The sequence below is a fragment of the Pleurodeles waltl genome, chromosome 9 (assembly GCF_031143425.1).
Source record: "Pleurodeles waltl isolate 20211129_DDA chromosome 9, aPleWal1.hap1.20221129, whole genome shotgun sequence".
Lineage (NCBI taxonomy): Eukaryota > Metazoa > Chordata > Amphibia > Caudata > Salamandridae > Pleurodeles > Pleurodeles waltl.
The window spans coordinates 1102187000-1102209245 of NC_090448.1; the positions used below are offsets into that span (position 1 = coordinate 1102187000).

The 22246-nt window shown below is 45.8% G+C and overlaps 1 protein-coding gene across 2 annotated transcripts in view; it reads right to left on the reverse strand.

Annotated features, from left to right (window-relative positions):
* EXD1 (exonuclease 3'-5' domain containing 1) overlaps window positions 1-22246 on the reverse strand; it is a 555213-nt gene that overhangs the window by 65705 nt on the left and 467262 nt on the right. For both annotated transcript variants that reach the window (XM_069208820.1, XM_069208819.1), the window contains one exon: window positions 20805-20996. In XM_069208820.1, coding sequence (XP_069064921.1) covers window positions 20805-20996 — 192 coding nt within the window. The remainder of the gene's footprint in view (window positions 1-20804; window positions 20997-22246) is intronic.

Genomic DNA, 22246 nt, shown 5'->3' on the forward strand with positions numbered 1-22246 from the left:
TCCCCAGCTCTTTAGGGAAGTGTCAATGAAAATAACAGTCGGAAAACTGAGACAGGAATGTAATGCTTTTGGAAAGATGGTCTGGCCGTGACCACCAGGCTTGTTATCAAGTTTGATGTAATCTATCAGGTTGTTGAACGATCCAACTGTTTACATCTACTTCTTGACTAGTTCCTCCTACGAGTAGCTTGTAAAGACACAATGAAACAGACATTTTTGTTTGTAGTTCTAGAGCCAAATGCTGGAGTCTCTGCTGTCAGTCTAATGATAGAATACTTTTGCTTTGGATGATATCCAAAGCTGCTCCCAAGAACACTATGGTTGTTGATGTAGTCAGTTTGTGATGCTCGACAGTGAGTCCCAATTTGCTGAAAATGCTAGGCAAGCTGTGGTGGCTTCCGACGCTTGACTGGCCATTGGTTCCTTTATCAGCCAATCATCCAGGTACGGGAATACCTGATAACCATTGTTCCTCAGTGGAGCAGCCACAGGAGTCAGGCATTTTGTGAAAATATGTGGAGGTGACCTGAGGGAATTGGAGAACATTGAATTGGTAATTAATGCCAACTACCGTAAATATTAGAAATGTTCAATGTTTGGGATGTATGGGGATGTAGAAGTACGCATCCTGTAAATCCAGAGTTGTCATATAGTCTCTGTGGTTTAGCAGTCGCAGGGTGTCAGGAAGAATTACCATACGGAAGCACTGCATGCGCAGAAATTTGTTTAGCTCCCAGAGATCTAGAATGGTAATTGGAAATGGTCCCCTGATTTCTCTCTGATGAGGGAAAAACAGGAGTAGAAACGCATTCCCTCCTGGGATTGGGAACCTTTTCTATTGCCCTGTTGCTCAACATGGTGAGGGCTTCTTTCTTAAGTGACAGTGACAGGTGCACTCACCTTGGAGGAGTTACTGGCAACCTCTTGAGGAATTTTAGGATATGACCATAGGCGACAAGATCTCATACACATTTGTTTGTTATTTCCCAGGAGAAGGGAGAAGTTGATAATGTTTGCGCCCACAGGTGGTAAGAGGTTGATTATAGCCGACACTCAATAAAGGTCACTGCTTCCTACTTGCCTCTTTCCCATGAAGGGACTGCTTTCAGCGAGCCCTTTGTTTGTTGTAGGCTGATGCAGGTGGTGGGCAATAGAACTGCTGTTGATAATATGGTCAGTATGGTTGCTGGAAGCATTGATAACTCCCTCGATATGTAGGGAGCTCTCTGCCTTGTGCTCCTCCAAAGGGCACCTTAGTGTCCCACACAACTTTGCAATTTCCGTACCTGCCTTGATGGTCTGCAATGCCTCATCGACATGCTTGCCAAAAAGAGCTTCTCTGTCGAAAGCCATGTCAAGGATTTTTTATTGAAACTCAGGTCGGAACAAAGTTGCTTTTAACGATCCCTGCCACCTCAAGACTGCTGCTCCTGCTAGCTGCAGGAATCCAGTAGATGCGATGTGTATCACACAGTCATTTATTTCTGAGGATGTCCTCTCTCCTTCCTGAAGGATGTTTCTTGCCTCAGTATTTCTATCCAATGGCACCAGATCCATTTGTGCCAAGATGTCAGACCACATCTGCTGGTCGTACCAGCGCAATATAGCAAGGACATTAACAGCATGGACTGTGATGGCAGACATTATGAAAATCTTACCAATATTGTCTCGGCATCTGCTCTCCTGATCCAGTGGGGCTGAGACTGGTGTTAAAAGTTTTTTTTTTTTTTTTAAGTTTTTTTTTTATTTTGCTGAGCCACTGGCACGATAACGGAGTCTGGCTTTGAAATTCGCTAAACAGGCTGGTGAATCCTCAGGGACCGTGTACTTCTTGTCAATTCACTGCAAGATGGCCGCCACAGTAGCTAGATTCTGCATTATTTTTGTGGCCCCTTCCCATATGTAGTCCACTAAGGGAATGGCATGCACAGAATTTCTGAAGATGGAATCTCCTTGCAGCCATTTACATAAGGTTATGGAATCCCCATGTCATCAGGAGGAGAATCAACTGGTTGTTGGTGGTGGTGGTGGGGGGGGGGGGGGGGGGGAACGGTAGAGATGGTGAAGGGATTAGGTAGTCATCCCATTCCTGAAGAAAGCAATAATCGGGAATCTCTCCTTCCTCCTGATGAAGAAGGAACCTCCCCTGGGTAAGCCACAATGTTAGATACCGGGGTCATCCTGGGCATTATTTGCAGCGGAATAGGCCCTGGGGTCCTTGTTGATACAGTAAACTGCTTTTGTTTTGGAAACCTTCTTTGATAGTCCTGCAACATGCCTTATTCGTCCTGCAACAATTAGAGATGCACTTGTATAACCTCTTCCTGGGAAGGAGACTGGTCAAGGTGCTAAAAGTACTCTTCGTGATGTCTGGGTTTGTCCAAATATCTGGGTGGTTGCTAGTAGTCATCATTATTGCTCTTCCTCCTCATCATAGTCTTGGCACTTCTCCTTTAGCTCTGAAGGACTGTGCACAAATGGTCCCTCATCTTCTGATTCTTCCAAGTCTAAAAGGTGGCTTGGAAGGAGTGGAGAAAACTTGCTGGAAGAGGTTTGCTCTGGAAGGAGGAGAGTTTTTTTTTATTTTTTTAAATTGTTGTTGATGGTGTCGTCAATGACATTGTCGTCGAGTCCTTAATTGCTTTCAGCAGTGGCAGAGTTTTCATGAACAAGACAGTCGTCGAGGTCGGCAGTTGACGATACCTTCTTTGACGGAATGGATGCCCATGCCAAACTGGAAGGCGTTGATGATGTAGTAATCAATGACAATGTAGTGACAGGTCTTTGTTGTCACCAATGGTGACGACGAACTCGTCAATTAGATTTTTAAGACGGCTGTAGGTTCCACCGTTGACAGTTCAGAGGCAGACATTGAGGGATGAACTCCATTTTTTTTGTAGAAGGAGCTTTAGGCTCAGATTTACTGGCTTCTGAGGAGATTTTCCCCTTTTTTTCTCCTTTTTAGAAGTGTCCCTGACAGACTCATGATGAGTCATTTTGGAGGGCTTTCTGGAAACCTGTGAAATGTCTTGGTCACAGGACTCTGCCGGTTATGAGACCTTTTATGACAGGTCCTCTTCAAACCTCAGACTTCTTAGATTTAGAGTTCTGAAGCTATGGAGGAATCCTCCCCTCACAGTCTTTTAAGGTTCTGGTGGAGAAGATACAACAGATCTTACAGTCTTTCACCTTATGTTGAGGGTAGAGACAGTAAATAGAATCCTGGTGGGGGTTCTCTGAGAGAAGTCGTTTCCTCCCATATGTATTACAGGGTCTAAAGAGACCTTTTTTAGATGTCTCCGACATAATATCAGAAATATATAATTCTTACGATAACAGAATGAAGATAACTGAGCAGAGCTCCAGAAGAGTCACTTCACACAACGTGCAGTAGAAAATCTGTGGGACTGGAGCCTCTGTTGTGAGAGAACAGGGATGATTGCAGAGGCCCCCTAACTTTTTGCCCCCATTTTCCACTTTTCGCTGGTGTTTTCCTGACTCTGATGGTGTCCTGGGTACTGCTAACCAGTCCCAGGGACTGTGCTCTGTGTAAAATCAGTATGCAAATTAGGATAATTATAATTGGTTAAGTCAACATACCTTTAAGTCCCTAGTATATGGTAGGGCATGTAGGTTTAAGGACCCCAGCATAGGTAGTGCACCCATAGATGCACTGCTGAGGTGCCCAGTGTCATTTTAAAGGCAGGCCTGCCTTGCTGGCTGCTTTTAAACTAAAGTTATATGCAAATTCGACTTTGGAATTAAAAGTAGTTCCAAAGTCTTAAACTACCTTATTTCTACATATAAGTCACCCCTAAGGTGTGCCCTATGTGCCCCTAGGGCTGGGTGCCATGTAACTATAAGCAGGGACCTTATAAACATAGTTTTATAAGCCCTGGTGAGGTAAAACAGGCAAATTTGTTTTCCCCTCATTGTAGTGAATGGCCTCCATAGGCTAGAATGGGGAGACTTTATTTTAATTTTTAAAGTCCCCTTAAGTAACCGATACCAAGAGTTTGGTATCAAATTAATTGTTATAATACGTCCCACAACTTCCAGTTGTTGGATTTAATATAACTTGTTCAGGTAAAGAGTTTTAAACTTTACCTGAAAAGTTGCCAACTTCAGCCCTGCAGTGTTTTTGCTGCTGTGCTCTGACTGGCCAGGCTGCCTTGAGGTGTGAAGTGGCCTGGCTTCACACAAAGATGTGCCTGTGGGAGGAGATCTCCCTTCAGCAGATGGTGAGGCAGGAAGGGGTAGGGCTGCCAAACTGGCCTTCAAAGGCAGAGAAGGACATTTGGAGCAACCCAGCAACACCCCCACGTCCTGCAAACCCAGGCAATTAGGTGCCCCCTTAATTAGATTAGTAGAGGGCAGGAGAGGGGTGAGTTCAGGATTTTCAGCCACACCAGTGGGTGGGCTCAGCCAGATGTAACCTCCAAAAATCACTTTCAGCCATGATGGATTTTTGAGAGATGTTGCTCCCTGGGATCGATTTTTGCCACACTACCCAGGAAGTGGTCATCACAGGGGGAAGGACCCTGCCCCTGACTGAAGAACCAGGACCCCCCTGTTTTTCACCCAGGAGCAGGGATAAAACTGGCAGACCTGCACCCACACCTCAGTTCCCTAACAGATCCCTATCAGATTCCAACAAGGAAGAACTACAGGAGAAGGACTGCCCTGCTGGACCCCTGACCTGCACCAAAGGAGCTGCCCAGAGTCCCCTGCATCATGTCCTGCAAGCAGAGCCCAGCTGACTAGTGTACAGTGGCCATTTGAGGATTGACGTGGTGCATTCTGGGAATTGTAGTCCTAACTCCCAAGCAGCAACTCAGAGCTTCTGGAACCTTGGATCAAGTTGTGGACACTTTAAGAACACAAAAAGGACCTCTGGAAGAAGATCCAGAAGTTTGGAAATGTTTGGAGCAACTCCATAAGTTGAAAAGGTGCATTGTGGGAGTTGTAGTCCCAGACCCCCAGAGGCACACCAGAGCCTCTGAACCCTTGGCTGGTGCTGTGGACCACTTTCCTGAATCAAACACTTCTGAAAGTAAGTGTGATAGTGTTACCTCGTGGGTGGCCTGAACTCTGGACTTTGTTCCTTTGCAGTGCGACCTTTTTAACCCTTTGAGCGCTAGTTGCTTCTATGCGCTAGAAAGCATTCATTCTTTAAAAATTCATATCTCCGGTTCCCCTTATCCGATTTTATTTGTTTTGGTGTCATTTTAAAGATAAAAATATAATCTATTTTTATAAATTGATTTTGTATTTTTACACTGTTTCCTGTGTTTTTTTAATTACTGTTTTGTGATATTTGAATGCTTTAAGCTTTGTCTCTTAAGTTAAGTCTTGTCGCTCGATGCCAAGCTACCGAGGGTTGAGCTAGGTTTAATTTACTGAGACCTAACTGGACCTAAGTGGAGGTTAGTGGCCTGTTGCTAAGTGTAGGTACTTACCTGCCCTTACCAATAACCCATTATCCAACATTTTATGGTGGCAGCGGTGGGTTTCTGTACTTGTAAAACAAATTAAAAATCCTTTAAATTGTCCCTAGTGCAAAAATTGTTTTTAATTTTTAATTTGGATTAAATTTCAATTATTTAATTTTTGTGATTTTTCTAATTTCTTGTTTCCAATTTTTGCAAAAAGTTTTTTGTTGACACAAAGCTAGGGAACCATGGAGCTTGATCTGGCTAGCCTACCCACAATGACAGTAGTCCATCTTAGGGGGTTGTGTACTGCAAGAGGGTTGCCTGCAACCACTGACCTCAAGAAGCATGTCCTGATTAAATCCCTGACAGCATGGGCTGAGGCCCAAGAAGTAGGCTTGGAGGAAGAAGCAGGGGAGGATGCTAGCTCCAACCACTCAGGGGACGGAGGGCATCTGAGCCTAGGTGAGGAGGAGGAAGACCGGTCCTCACTGCACACAGTCACTAGGGCCGTACCCAAAGCTAGATGGGGAAAGCGGGTCCATTCAGGAGAAGAGAACCTGTCCCTCAGAGAAAGAGAGCTGGAAGCCCAGCTAGCATTTATAGCTTTGGAGGCAGAGAAGCTGGCCCTAGAAAAGAAAAAGTGGGCAAAGAAAGAGAAAAGAGGTGGCGGCAGCAACACAGAAGCTGAGGTGTCCATGGGTGGGGGGGTTTTGCCCCAGATTACCCAAGGGGGTGGTTCCTACTTATGTAGAGGGGGATGACAGACAAGTGGTTGGAGGATTTTGAGAGGGCACTCCAAATGAGAAGGGTTAGGCCTCAATACTGGGGTTCACTTTTATGGGAGTTGGTCCCCAACTCAGGGAGGGATAGGCTTCTGACCTTAGGTGGGGAGGAGGCAGATTCCTACCCTAGTATGAAGAGGTGCTTAACCAAGACGTTTGGTCTGACCCCAGAGCAGTATAGGATGAAGTTCAGGGACACCCAGAAGGTCAGTACCCAGTCGTGGGTTGACTTTGTAGACACCTCACTTAAGGCACTAGAGGGCTGGATTCATGGTAACAAAGTAAACACTTATGAGAGAGCACATCTTGACTAATTGTATCCAAGAAAGGTTACGCCAGCATCTAGTGGACTCTAAGCAGACCAACCCTAGAGAGCTGGGAGAGGCAGCTGATGAGTGGTTGAGAACCAGGGTGGTTGTCAAGTCCCAGGGGGGAAGACTCCAAGAAGGAAGGGGGGTCAGGTCCCCCAAAAAATAAGGAGGGAGGTGGTAAGCCCACCACAGAGACTCCCTCTGTACCCCAGAACCCTAAGAAGGAGGAGAGTAAATCCCACTCTGACAAGCAGAGACAGGGAGACTCAGGGTTAAAAAAGCTCTTGGACAGTAAAGCTTGCTTTGACTGTCAGCAGACAGGTCACCACTTCAGAGGAGATGCAGCCTGTCCAAAGAAGGTGGTTAGCACTGGGCTGTCCAGTGTAGCCATGGAGGAGGACTCCTCAGATGATGAAGTCCTCCTAGCAGTGGGCTGGGAGACAGGACCAGATGGTAAGCTGGTGATCCCCGAGGGCGGGAGTAGGCACTTTTACCCCATTCAGGTGAATAGGATCCCTGCCACTGGCCTGAGAGACACCTGTGCCAGTCACACTATAGTGAGTGACCAGTTAGTGAACCCAGACATGTATGTCCCAGGAGAGACCAGGAAAGTCAGGATCGCCACAGGGGAGGTCACCTCCAAACCTGTAGCCATAGTGCCCCTAGAGAGGGAGGGTATCCTTGGCTGGTTTAGGGTGGTAGTCAGTGCTGACCTCCCCCTAGATTGTATCCTGGGCAATGACCTCCCAGCACTGTACTGGCGGCAGACCCCAGGGCCAAAAGCACAGTAGAAGACTGGATACCAACACAAAAACAGACCTGTGGAAGATCTGTTCACTCAAGTGGAGGATGGCCTAACAGCAGAGAGAGAATTTACATGTTCTTTCACAACTTTAAGTTATGTGGATACCAGAGGGGTGAAACAATGATAGGAAGGTGGTTCTGGGTGCCTCTGGACGGTCTTAGTTGTTGGTTAAAGACTACTAGCTTTGGGGGGGCCTCAAGAAACAAAGAAGGGGCTGAATGGGTGTCCCTACCCATACAAGGGCCGCAACACTGAAAAGGGAACTTCCATAATTTACAGCTGGCTGGAGTCCCTGACTGCAGATTAGCTTGAACCATACTTCTAAAGGGGAATGAGTTAGGGAAATAGCTACCATATCAGGGCTTTTTAGCTGGAGCAATATAAAATGGAAGAGGCTAGTAAAGAATCGATTAAAACCTGTATGACCTCCCCAAGTGTAAAGAGACTACCTCCACACCAAGTAGATACTTTGGAAAACCTTGCTGATGTTTCAGAAGACTTGAAAGTATTTCTAAGCTTAAATTAGCTGATCTGTAGAGTCCACATGATTTGTCCTTCCTGTTCAAGAATAAATATATGTAAGTGCTCTGGGACTGGTCCTCATTGATTTCACTAATTCATACCATAACAACTATTATGCCAGAAACCCTCACATCAGTGATCCTGAAGCCCGGGAAGGAACTGCCCTTTTACTTTGTAGCCTAATTGTTAAATACTCACAGGCATTTAGCCAACCTGCAAAAACCTCCTGATGCCCCTTTTAGTAAGACCCTGAACAATCAGATTTTATTATGGGTAGACCGGGAGTAAATTACACTAAGGGAGTTGTCCACCTAAGAGACCTTGGATTGCACTCCTACCAATTCCATTCTGGTCACACTAGATGGTGATAAGGCTGTCCAGAGTTCTAAATAGCAGTTTATTGAGGGGTCTCTAAAAAGTATCGGCTGAGGCCCACTGTTTCAGTCCTGGTTAATGACAAGCTATAAAGCAGCTGATTATTTATGAGAAATATACCCACATTTTCTGCACCCGTAGGGGACGAGATAGGGCTGCCTCCTATTCTCCCCTCATCGTATTTGTCAGGATAGTAAGTCTATGTTCCTACCATTATACAATGTTTTATAGGTCTCATCAAGACCAGAACTAACAGGAATATGTAGAGGGGATAATGTTCTAAGAAAGTTAAACAATTATTCAAAACCATTGTAGAGTGATGAAAGGTGCTAAAACAAACCTGTGAACAATCATGTGGAATGAAGCACGGTGCACCTGCATGAAAATCAAGGTCTCCTGAAAACAAAGATTTGCTAAACTACTTTAAAAAACAGGTCAACTTCACAGTTGGAGGGCTTGTTTACAGACCATGATAAATATCTTTGGGCCAAAACTAACAGCATAACCCATAAAAAGCACCTTAGATCTAGAACACAAACCCCGATTCTGCAGTTAGGGGGAACTGTATAACAGGATTAACTTACCTATTGCTTTTGAAAACGTGACTGAATATTGGAAATTCAGAACACTGTTTATTTCAATTTGCTCTATTCACAAGTATATATGTATTTCTAAAATGATCTATCACAGCTTTTCAGAACAGGATATTCACTTTCTGTACTACACACAGACACTTGTTTTAATTATTGACAATAATACACTACTGTACTCCAAATTCTCCTCTGCTCCAGACTTCCAATGCCTCAAACACTGCCTCCACCTCATCTAAACAGGGTTGTTCAGTGCCTACTTGAAGACCAAACCTCTCCAATATAGAATTCATGTTACTTGCCAAGACCAAGCAACAAATAATACATCGGACTCAATGACATGAACTCTGGCAGCTTCAAACCTCAACCCAAGTCACTGAATGCCAAGTCAGTCACTTGGATTCACTTTAGATGCCAACCTGACCCTCAAGGAACAGAGTTGGGCAGAAAAAAACAACCCCCAAAGACAGCCTGGTACCAACTCTCTTCTTTCTATAGAAAGTGCAACTGTTTCTTCCTGAAAATGACTTCACAACTGTTGATCAAGTCCTTGTACTATGACATTCGGGTGATGCCCATGGGTCACCTAGACTATGCATTTGCTCTCCTGAATGCATTCTACATGCCACAGCACATCTCATCTCAACAACAAAACAGGACTTCCCATTGCAAGGCACGCAACTTATTTTAAACCAGCCAGTGCGCGACGCACCCTCTGTGCAGCACTGCACATCGCAAGGCCCCCTCGTTGACGGCCTCCTTGACAACAATGCAGGACCTCATATTACAGGTCCCCTAAAATAGATGCTGTGCGACATCTCAAGCCCAGACCATAAACGCTTTTGCTACGCAACGCATCCTTGATGCGGGGCCTCGCAACACTCAGCAAACAGGATTTAAGGTACTCTTGTTCTACTGTTTGTATTTTTGTTGTTTTGGTCTTGTTTTATTTATTAAAATGTAGTCTATTTTTCCAATGCTCTTTGGGACTTTTTCTTGTGTCACTTAATTATTGTTTGAAATGTTGCACAAATACTTCACACATTGCCTCCAAGGTAAGCCAGACTACACTGTGCCAAGCAACCCAGAGGATTGAGACCAAGTTAATTTGGCGATTGCTTGCAACTTCACCCTGACAAGGATTGTGGTTGCTGCTTGATTAGGGCTTCACCCCCTTCAACCAGTAACCCAATTTCTTACAAGGCTTCTTGCAACTAGGCTTCTTGCAACTATGCACCCGGAGTCTGGAGAAACAACCCTGTATCTAGTGGGACCTCTTAAACACTGCTCTAGTTAGTTTGCGCTAGAGTAGTTCTGTTCCCAGAACAGAGCTACCTAGGCTTGCTTCAGACCCTGTACAATGCTCTGCTGCCTAGTTATATTTGCTCAATGCAAATATAACCTATATACATATATATGAAATACCAGCCAAATGTATATGCAAGAGTTGTCAGTTCAGCTGGTTTCACCAGTTTTAGGATTTTTAGATTGATGTGTCAATGTAAATCTCAATTATGAGACATTTTGTATACAATGAATTACACATACACATGACCAAAATACAACTGCTGTTTAAGAAATCATGGTTTTGAAATAAACTGGGCATGTTCTTTGCTCTCGCACATTTATACTGGTCTAATACCAGGATTCATAACTAGGGATGGGTGACATATTCTGCTCATCCGACGGAGATGGAGTTTTGGTCACTGCGAGTTACGCATGTAACGTGGCGTTTCAGCCAAATTCTCATGCGGGACTCCCCAAAGGTAAGTTGGCGAGCGCAAACGAGATTTTGCATTCCCTAGCACGATTTTTGGTCAATAGAAGGGCATGCATCGGGGATTTCCCCAACACAGGTGGTCGCAAACCGTTCACGGTCATAAAGCTGCTGCTCCAGTAGAAAATCTACTAGAGCGGCAGCAAATCAACTCGAGAAGCAGCACCCTTTGGCGTGTAGTGTGGTGTCGTATGTGCTGATTTTTCATTGCAGAACGAGCTCCCACCACTAAAACTCAGCACCAGCAGAGTGATGTGAACTCCACCCGTTCACAGAACTCTGGGGAATCTCATGAGGTTTTCATGCAACTCTGCGGAATTCCACTGAGTGAAACTCTGCCAGTTCCGCCCATCCCTATTTATAACAGCCCAAGCACCCTTTTTTGTGTGTGTAATAGTGTGTGTGTGTGTGTAATAGTGTGTGTGTGTGTGTAATAGTGTGTGTGTGTGTGTAATAGTGTGTGTGTGTGTGTAATAGTGTGTGTGTGTGTGTAATAGTGTGTGTGTGTGTGTAATAGTGTGTGTGTGTGTGTAATAGTGTGTGTGTAATAGTGTGTGTGTAATAGTGTGTGTGTGTGTGTGTGTGTGTGTAATAGTGTGTGTGTGTGTGTGTAATAGTGTGTGTGTAAGTAATAGTGTGTGTGTAAGTAATAGTGTGTGTGTGTGTGTGTGTGTGTGTGTGTGTGTGTGTGTGTGTGTGTGTGTGTGTGTGTGTGTGTGTGTGTGTGTGTGTGTGTGTGTGTGTGTGTGTGTGTGTGTGTTTTCTTTTTTTCCCAAACAGCACTGCTAACCATTGTTGAATGCTGCTTGATAGGAGAAAACAGCTGTGCTTTGTTGTCGGCAAGATTAAAACTGTCCTCAAAGGGCCCTCATTAGATTAGCTGTGCAGCCTCATGAGACAGGGGTTAAAGGGACCACATTGAGGTCTGGAAAACGTTGGGATTCCTACAGGGTTGGCATCCTTCCCACCACATTTACCCCATTTGGATCAACTCCTGACTTTACATTAATCCTAAAGATCCAGGCTTTGATATGTGGCAGGAGAAAGGTTATGTCAGAAAGAGAGACTTTTACACTAAAGGAGTTATCATGTCATACCCACAATTGTAGAGCAGATTGAATTTCCAGGAGGAGGGACTTTTTTTTGTTTTTACTTCCAAGCAAAACTAGAGATATGGCTATTTATAACAGACAAACAATCTCAGAATTTTACAAGTACTTGACTGCTGGAACCTAAAACAAGATAACAGCAGCCCAGAAAGACTGACTATTGTTGAGTGTTCTTTTGAGGATTGGGAAAGGATATGTCTTCGGGTGTATATAAAAACAAATATAAAAAACAGGCAGAAAAGTCAGAGGGAAATAATTCCTGTAAAAAAGACGCAATATTGGTGTTACACCGACAGGTGGAAAACAGATAGGTGATAAAAGCACAGAAAGGTACGCAATAATTTACTCCTATTTTGGGGATGTACTCAATTTGGGGAGCTCTGCAGTGAGATATTTTATATAGTAGGCAAGATTTATGTCATCACTGTCTACACAGCTTGAGAATGGCCGATTAGCCAGCTAAAATATGAAAGCTACTAGTGATGGAAAAATGAATGTTAGTCAAGGAGGCTAAACTGGACACCTTTCCTTTGTGGCTGACTGAGGCTCTTGGCTGGGCTTTCTAGCAACTGATTTCCTGGAGCTCAGCTTATGCTGGTACCTGAGGGAGATTAGAATCATCACTCACAACCTGTACAAGTGAACCGGTTAACTGAGCTCTGCCAATGCAAACTCCGACTAAGAGAACCTAGTATATGTGCACAGACACCTTTCAAGGTTTTGATGGGCTCACTTCTGGAAGAAAAGTAATGGTGTAAAAGTATTGTCATCCTCTTTTCAGTTGGTGGGAGAGGCGGGGAGAGTAGAGAAGGTCGGAAGATTTCTTTCAGCTGGAGGTGGCTGAGTAAGATTACACTCCTTACTAAGACTTCTACGTAACTAATGTACAAGTTACTTACCTTTGGTAGCAAAATATCTGGTAGAGACATATTCTAGTTGAAGATTCCTTACCTTTTGAATTTCCCCAGGCATCAGACTGGATCCGGATAATTTTTCTTCAGGCAGCACCTGTGAGTCCTGTCAGGTGGAGTCTGTCGGCTCCGTGAGCATTGTGCTCGCCATGATGAAGGTGCAATTATATTTAGGCGCCACCCCGGCGTGCTGACGTCAGTTTCTTTTCACAACTTTCCACGCCAGTAGCGCAGAGCCATGAAGAACACAGAGTGGTGCGCCAAAACTAGGGCCCTCAAGGGAAAGTTCCTGCCCCTAGAAATCAGTTCGCAGTGCAGGGAGGATGGGCAGGACGGTAAGGAATCTGCAACTAGAATATGTCTCTACCAGATCATTTGTTACCGAAGGTAAGTAGCTTGTACATCTGATAGAGACTTCTAGTTGCAGAGTCCTTACCTTTGATTAGATCCCCGAGCAATACCATCCCCAGTGGCGGGCCTGCGAACTAAGATCACACCGAAAAGTCCTGCAGGACCGAACAGCCAAAGTAGCCGTCCCTTCGGACCCAATTGTCCAGGCAGTAGTGCTTGGTAAAAGTGTGCAGAGATGCTCACGATGCTGCCTGACAAATATCCAAGACTGGAACACCCCGTGCTAGCTATTTGGTAGCAGCAGTAGCTCTGGTGGAGTGAGCTCTCAAACCTTCAGGGGGTTGCTTTGTAGCCAGAGCGTATCAAGATAGAATGCAAACGCTCTTTTTGGGTCCAGACGTACAGTCTCTCCTCTTCATGAGAGGGATGTGGGGGTGCATAGAAGGTAGGCAAGGTGATGGACTGTCCGACATGGAAGGGTGTCACTACCTTGGGTAGAAAAGAAGCCCTCGTACGAAGCACCACTTTGTCAGGGTGTATGGCAAGAAAAGGTGGCTTAGATGACAGAGCCTGGAGTTCACTAACAGAAGTAGAAATAATGGCAACTAGAAAGACAGTCTTTATAGTTAAGAGCCTTAGAGGACAGTTGTGAAGCGGTTCAAACGGGGTACACATAAGGTAAGTTAAGACCAGGTTGAGATCCCATTGGGGAATGATGAATGGGATTGGAGGAAAAAGACGTGTGAGGCCTCTAAGAAACCTCCCAACTGTGGGAGATTTAAATAAAGAAGGCTGATCAGGTAACCTTAAGAAAGCAGAGATAGCAGAGAGAGATCCCTTAAGAGTGCCCAAGATGGAACCCTGCCTGGCAAGGGAAAGAATAAAGAGAAGGACCAGAGATAGAGGAGCAGATAGAGGATCGACAGAATTGTTGATGTACCATGCCACAAATTTCTTCCAACGATAGACATATACAGTTTTGGTTAAGGGATGCCTGGCTGCCAAGATAACATCCCAGACTTCGGGTGGCAAGACAACTGTTGCTGCTCTATCTCCACGCAAGAAGTCGGAGAGTTGACAGGTTCTGCTGCTGCGACAAAAGATCCTCCTGAAGAGGCAGTCTGATCAGAGGAGCTTTGGCCATGTTCAAGAGCTCGGGATACCAGACTCTCTGTGCCCAGTCCGGAGCCACCAGTATTACTTGGGCCCGGTCTTGCCTGATCTTCAGAACTCTGGGCAGAAGTGGTATTGGCAGGATAGCGTACAGGAGGCCTGAGTTCCACTCGTGACGAAAAACGTCGACGAGCGAGTGCTGCCTTCGAAACACCAATGTGCAAAACAGCTGACATTGCGCGTTCTCTACGGAGGCGAACAAGTCTAACCAAGGTTCTCCCCACTGCAGGAAGAGACCTTGCACCACTTCCGGATGGAGTGGTCAACCATGCATCGTTGGCTGAGTTAGTCTGCTCTGGCATTCAAAGAGCCTGCCAGGTGTTGAACCACCAGGGAAATGCCCTGATGTTCCAGCCAAGTACAGAGACAAAAGGCCTCTTGACAGAGTCCACAACCCCACTCCGCCTTGTTTATTGCAATACAACATGGTGGTGGTATTGTCTGTGAACACCTGCACTGCTTTCCCCTTGAGGGAGGGAAGAAATGCTTTCAATGCTAGTTAAATCGCTCGGAGCTCCAGAAGATTGATATGGAGACAGGTTTCTGTCGGAGACCAGATACCTCTGATCTCTGCCTCTCCCATGTGGCCACCCCATCCCAGAAGTGATGCATCTGTCACGATCGTAAGATCTGGTTGGGGAACGCAGAGGGATCTGCCCTTGACCCAATCCTGATACATTAACCACCACTGCAGGTCTTTTGCAGTCCCTTCCGAGATCTGGACCTTGTCGGAGAGATTCCCCTGATGCTGTGCCCACTGGAAGTTCAGGTCCCACTGCAGAGCCCGCATATGGCATCTGCATTTTGAACCAACAGGATGCAGGAGGCCATGAGGCCCAGCAGCCTCAGAGTCACTCTCACCGAAATCAAGGGTAGAGGCTGAAACATCGGTATCATAGCCCGAATATCCTGGACTCGCTTTGTGGGAGGATATACCAGAAACTGCACTATATCTAGAACAGCTCCGATGAAAGGGAACGTCTGAGAAGGAGTCAGGTGTGACTTCGGCACATTGATAGGGAACCCCAGCGAATGCAAAAGGTTCACCGTAGTCTGTAGGTGGGAGACGACTGTCTGGGGGTGAGTTTGCCTTCAACAGCCAATCGTCAAAGTAGGGGAAGACTGGGACCCCTAACCTGCGCAGATGAGCTGCCACCACTACCATCACTTTCGTGAACACCCGAGGGGCACTGGTAATGCCAAAGGGGAGCACGGTAAACAAAGCGCTCGTGACCTACCACGAATCGTAGGTAACGCCGGTGGGCCGGCAAGACGAGAATGTCGAAGTATGCATCTTGCAAGTCCAACACTACCATCCAGGTCTCCGGGATCCAGGGCAGATAGGACCTGAGCCAATGTTAACATTTTGAACTTCTTTCAAGAGATTGAGGGACCGAAGATCTAATATAGGTCTAAGACCTTTGTCCTTTTTCGGAACCAGAAAGTAGCGGGAATAGCAACCAGGACCTACTTCTGGCAACGGAACCCTCTCTATAGCTCCTTTGGCCAAAAGGGCTTGGACTTCCCTGCAGATAAGCACCATATGATCCTCCGATATCTGACTGTATGAAGGTGGCATGGCTTCGGACAATTTGGAGTACCCACCTGTCTGAGGTAATGGCTTGCCATTGGGGCAGGTGATGGCGTATCATGCCACCTACTGGCCCCTGATATACCTGTGGACTAGGAAGGCTTGGAGGCTGAGGAGGGGGTGGACTGGGCGACCTGCTGGCTCCCTCATCTCTGGGAACGTGGGATCCCGAGTCCGCAGCTGCGCAGGGGCTGTACAGCATGCGCTGGTCTGTGGCCAGGTGGAAAAGGACTCGGTTGGGGGCCCCTTCCGTAGCTACGAAAGGCAGACTGTTGGGGTCTAGGTGCAGGCACGAGGCCAAGGGACCAGACCTTGGCTCGGGAAACCTTAAAGCACTCGGGCGTCAAGTCTGCCTTGCCTCCGAAGAGACTTGTGACATCAAAGGGCATGTCAATCAATGATTGCTGGACATCCCCTGAAAAGCCAGACGTTCTCAGCCAGGCGTGGTGTCTGAATGCCACCTTCGATGCAACCGATCTGCCCTGAGTCAGTCGTATCCAGTCCGCAACGAATCATGAACTTAGCTGCATCCTTCCATCTGTTACGGCTTGGGACAGGACAGCCCGGGCCTCCTCCGGAACTGAAGGCAACACTTGTGCGACCGTATCCCAGAGAGTATGGGAATAGCGGCCCAAAAGGCATGCAGTGTTCACAGACCGCAGCGCTAGACTGTTGGAAGAAAACAACTTCTTCCCCAAATTATCCAGTCTTTTTGATTCCCTATCCAGGGGTGCGGCAGCGAATGCGCCAGATGAAGAAGAAGCCTGGATGAAGGCTCTCAGGCTTGGGGTGTTGGGTCAGGAATTTTGGGTCTGACGGCGTAGGCTGATGGCAGCGGGCAATCGTCCTATTCACAGGAGCCTCTGTGCTGGGTCTGGACCAAGTGCCCAAAAGGACGTCTGTCAGTGCTTCATTGAAGGGTAAAAGGGGCTCGGAGGAGGAAGACCCCGGATGAAGCACCCTGGTTAGGATGTTAGGCCTAACCTCCACAGAAGGAAGCTCATCCGCCCTTCTCACCACCATAGAGTAAGAAGCGCCCTCCATGGCCTCGCTAGGAGGAGAGAACATCCCAGTATCAGGGGAGGTGTCTAGTCCACTGGCATTATCCAAATCAATCCTGCATCCAGTCCATTTGGGGGTCAAGCTGGTATTCTAAAGAGTCCAGCGACCTCTCCATGGGAGAGCCCACAGAGAACAGAATCGTCATCAAGCAACATCGTTTCGGCTCGTCTGGTATGAGTATGGGATCGATGACGATTGTGGACCCAACCAACGTCAGGAGTTTCGATGTCTGACCCCGACACCGGGGAAGGTCATTGTGGCACGACAGGCGTCGGGAGGATCTGTGATTGGATCCAGAGGGGCCCTCTGGAGCTGAGGCCAAAGCTGACGGCTTTGAAACCGAAGAGACCCCAAATGACTCACCTGTGCCCTAAGGCGGGTCAGACAGCCGAAAAATTAGGCGCATGGACTCGTAAAACTCTGAGTTGGGCAGTGGTGGCTCTGGCTCCCGGGAAGTCTGGGAATCGCAGAGCCGACCCAGAAGAAGGCTCCGCTGACAGAGGCCTAGAGCGCTGACGCTCTTTCTGCGTCGTATCAACCAATCGACGGGGTGAAGGCGAAGAATACTGGTCTTTCTTCAACTTCTTTTTTTTGTGATCCGAATGTCCCGATGACTTGGAAGACGAAGAGTGGTGGTGACTCCGTGGCCGATCGATACCTTCCGCTCGAATGGGACATGAGTGCCGCGGAGCCGAGTTTCGGGCCGCCATGAGCTTTAGGGACCGCTCCCTCAAAGCCTTTGGGTTCATGGCCCAACACTTGGAGTATGGCTTGGGGTTGTGATTGTGCTCCAAACACCATAAGCACACGAGGTGTGGATCCGTCACCGACATAGTTTGGTGACAGAAGTCGAAGGGTTTGAATCCGGTCTTGCGGGACATCCCTCGACGCATCCACGAACTCGTCAAAAATACGACAAAAATGTTGACATGGTAAAAAAGTGACTGCGGTAGCTCTTTTCCAGATCTGCGCGTAGGCTGGCGCGGAAAGAAAAGAACTGACATCAGCGTGCGGGGTGGCGCCTATATACGAACGTGATGTCATCACTGCAAACACGATGCCAACGACGCCCGTGGAGTCGACAGACGTCAACTGATGACATCTCGAAGAAAAATTCTCCAGATCACGTCTGACGCCTGGGGAAATTCAAAGGTAAGGAATCTGCAACTAGAAGTCTCTATCAGATATAAAACTTTTAAAAAAAACCAGTCAAATGACAAGTGCAAAGCAAAAGAGCTCCTTTCCATGTACAGTTGGAGTGATTTTCTACATACCTCCCTGCCCAGGAGGGATTTCACCTTGTAAGAACCAGCCATATTCCAGCTATGCACAAGTCGTAAACATGTAGTAAAACAAAGAAAAAACAACAAATCAAATACCTCAGTGCAAAGGAGTGTGGATGTCTACTAGAGAACCACCTCTGCAGGCAACATTCTTCTCAACATTCAGGTCTTTTATAGATTCATAAGTTATTTTAAGACAATACCAACCAGGATTTAACAGGGAACTGGACAAAGAGTTGCACCATTATTGATAAAGGCTCTCCAGCACCACTCGCAATGGGAGCAATGTACATTGTACCTACAAGTAAGCAGTAATTCTTGCACATGATGATTTTCCTCTAGTGAGTAGTTTGTCACTTTACAACAGCTGTCCATCTGCATTTGGCTGAATGCCCTCTAGATGTCCTGCATGTGCAGAGCTAATCTCTGCCCTTGACTTATATCAATTGGTTGAGATGTGTGAACAGCAAGTGTTTCAGAAGCAAACCTTGATAGAAATAAAAAGATTATAATTGCACGCTGTAGAATCACTGAATATTCCTCACCCCATTCAAGGTGATAACTAGCAAGAAGGCCGCATTTCAAGTGAAAACTTGATATCAGCTATGTATAGGTTAGGATCAAAGTACTACTGCAAGTGGTAATCCAGTGCCACATTCGAGTTCCACCTTGGTACTGGCCTCCTCACTGGTGGAAACATTAGCAATAGACCTTTGAGAACTTTCCTGATCATTAGTATATTTATTGGGGGGGGTGGGGGGGTCTTGTAAAAACAACTGTTACACTGAAAACACTGTAAACAAAGGTCTTGGGGACTGATTTAGAGTTTGGCGAACAGGTAACTCCTCACAAATGTAACAGGTCCACCTCATTACATGTGCCACAGTATATAATGCCCTTGTAATAAGACAGATAGTGTAAACTGTCTGCCAAACTCTAAATAAGGCCTTCAATGGGGAACGTGCCTAGTGTTCAACATTCACATAAATTACAGGTGGTTACATTCACCATAGAAAGGTATCCCAAACGTGCTGCACCTTGTGCATGAAAAATACTAACTTAGTCTGGTGGGGTGGGGAGTGGAGGCAATAGGGGGCTCCCCCATGAACTGATATTGTTACCACTGGGAAGGGATTCAGACTTTGAGATTACTGTTAAAACATTTGCAGCCATTGAAACCTCCAGCCTGGAAGACTGGGGCATGTTAGAGGATAATTCCGTAGAATGGTCTTCAAAAACGGAAAATTAACTGTGTATCATAGGCACACGTCATGACAATTTCTGTAGCAGGTTGAACCGAGTACATTGGACGATCCTCTAGAGTTCTGCAGTGAGAGATGGCCGCAAGACCTGGTTGAGCCGACTTAGTATAAAAACAGTTTGCTTATACCGAATGTGCCAGGTACAGAATGTCTTGCACTTCAAATCGGACGTACCAATGACCAAGCCTTTGTGCACTTATTGGACAGACTCTTGAGTGTGGGGGTAATTGAGTAGGGGGTTGTTGATCATATGTGGACTTTGAAGCTTTTGGTCTGTCTCGCAACTTCACAAACAGCTGTGTGTATTCTGTATGGACTCAGCCATTGACAGAGACAGTGCTTAAAACAAAAACTGCAAAAATCCAATGCTAATTTTAAAACAGAATGGCAATTCTATTTATTACATAGTTTATATTTTGGTGGGGTGAGGGTGGTGTTGTTGAATAGCTATTTTAGCCATGTTTTACATTTTATTCGGCATTGCTATATTTTTCTAGCAATAGCAACATTTGTGATGCTGTTTTATTTTCTTCATCTCATTGTACTTTCGCCTAGGAAAGCATTACGTTCTTAGTGGGACATTTATTTCACTTTGTGTTTTCTCCAAGGCTACAGTAAGTTTGGGTTGCAGACAAACGTGGCATGCTGTCTCTCCAACATTCACAGAAAATACACACTCATACGTGGGGACTATTTCTTAGAATGTCAACTGTTTTATTATAAAAATACACCTTTGACCCGGACACGTTAGAGGGAGATTCCAGTCAGATGAACATGACTGTATGCTGATTGCTTCGCTGCTCATACTTGCCCTGACGGCCAAACCCCTGATCCACATGGGGACGGTGCCTCCCTAGACTACAGGCTTCTTTCTCCAGGCATGAGGGATGGTGTACCCCCAGGGGGAAAATCCAGAGGGCAGATTAGGCTTATTACTCTGTGCTCAGTGTAGGTAGGAGAAATATATGCATCACTCCTAGTGACAGTATGGTAGGATTATTCTTGTGTTTTACTCTGTTAGTTACCTGTTTGCTTTTATGGTGTTTCATCATCCGAGTTATTGCAATACACACCTTTTTATCTAAGATGCAGTTACTTCAATAAATTATTTTTGAACTATATTCTGCCTCGGTCGTCTTTGCCTGCATGAGACTTTTGGTAACTGAGAGAAAGGGATGGGATCTGATCGACCATTATTCCCCTAGGAGTCATCTTGTCACGCACCCGGTTGCCACAATTACCTCGGCTCAATATGAGGCGCTGCTAGTTAGCCGGAGAACCCGGATTCGGTCGACATGCGTCATGTGGTGTGGAATTCTACTTAGTAGCCACAATACATGTGATCCTGTCTCCCAAATCCAATAGCCTCATTAGCATAATGAGAACCTACGCGCCAGTGTGAATCATTAGGTTGAAATCCAGAATGAAACTGTTTTCTGCCCCTAAGAGGAAATATTTGTCTTACCGCTGTGGTGGGAAGCAGGTTTGATTCCCCATCACGATACGAGCTGAGATAGGTATCAACCAAGGATGTGTAGTCCGACATCATTTCATCCATTAGAACTGATCTCAAAGGAAGCAAATACGCAACATTCTGTGCTAGCGCCTTCAGCAAACGTGGTGGTGGTGGGCGTACAAACCAAATGTCTTGTTCATCCTGGGAAAAACAAAGATCAAAGTAACAAGTTACCAACCTGCAAGCATGGGTCCTGAAATCCTGCCACCTTGTAGAAGGCCATTTAATCAGTTACTCAGTGCCTTCTTTAGACTATTTGTGCAACCACAGGGAACATTTCTCGGTTTTCCTGTCTTTTAAAATGACTCCTTCCCAACATTCACTTCATAATATGCCTCAGGAGCATTTAGAATTTGGCAGCCTAACTAGTCATCTCACACCACTCCCGGGAAATAGTTATATTCCCTTTTCTCAGAGCCTACATAATACTCCTTTCAAGCTTTTATGTCTGGCTGTTTGCCTGCATCAAGTAATTCAAACCCTATTCTAGACATTTTCTTTTCAGACCTTCTTAACTGTGCACATCTTGTGTTACCTTTTCCTCAGGTACTGCAGTCTGTTAAAATTCTGAAATGCCTATACTTGTCTCCACAGTACATGGCTCTTCTCATTTGAGGTTACGTACATTCCTCAGACTCCTTAAGATGCACTATATATCCTGCACCTTGGCAACAAAGCCATAGTAAGTGCCATACCATTACCTTCTGGCATCCTGAAGCAGAGTGTACTGCCCTATTAGCACAATGCCTATCATTCCACCCACTCACAAAACAGAAACACATCTCTCCATCCTCTTCATAAATGCTAATATGGTTTAAGTATACAATGAGCCATTACTAGTAGCATTGGTCTTATTTAAAGGTCTATAATTGTGGGCATAACTTAGTCTTCCTCACCTATCCTCATTTTGGCACAATTTGCAAAGGGCCGTTTTGGCATTGAGAATCAATATGGTGCATAACTACTCTGGTGCTAAAACATTAATACTATCTTTTATCTCCATCATTCATCTTAGGCAAGCATCATTCTTTTTAGACCCATATAACAGACTAAGTCCATCAAATCAAAATACATGTTTTAGAAGGCTACTTTAGTGAGTGGAACAGTGCTAAGGGCCCACTAGGAGCATTCAATGTATAGGTCCTGGGTACAGGTGGTACCAGTTTCTAGGGACGTACAGGTAAATTAAAGGTACCAATTAGGTGAAAGCCTGGTGTACCATGTTTTAGTGAGATTGCCCTTTACTACTGCTGACCAGTGCTAATGTGCGGAGTCTGAAGGCCAACAAAAACAAATGTAGGAAAATAGAAGGGGTGAAGACAAAAGTTCTGGGGGACTACCAACCAAGAGTATCAGGTCTAACACTCCACTTTGAATATTTGGATGAAGGG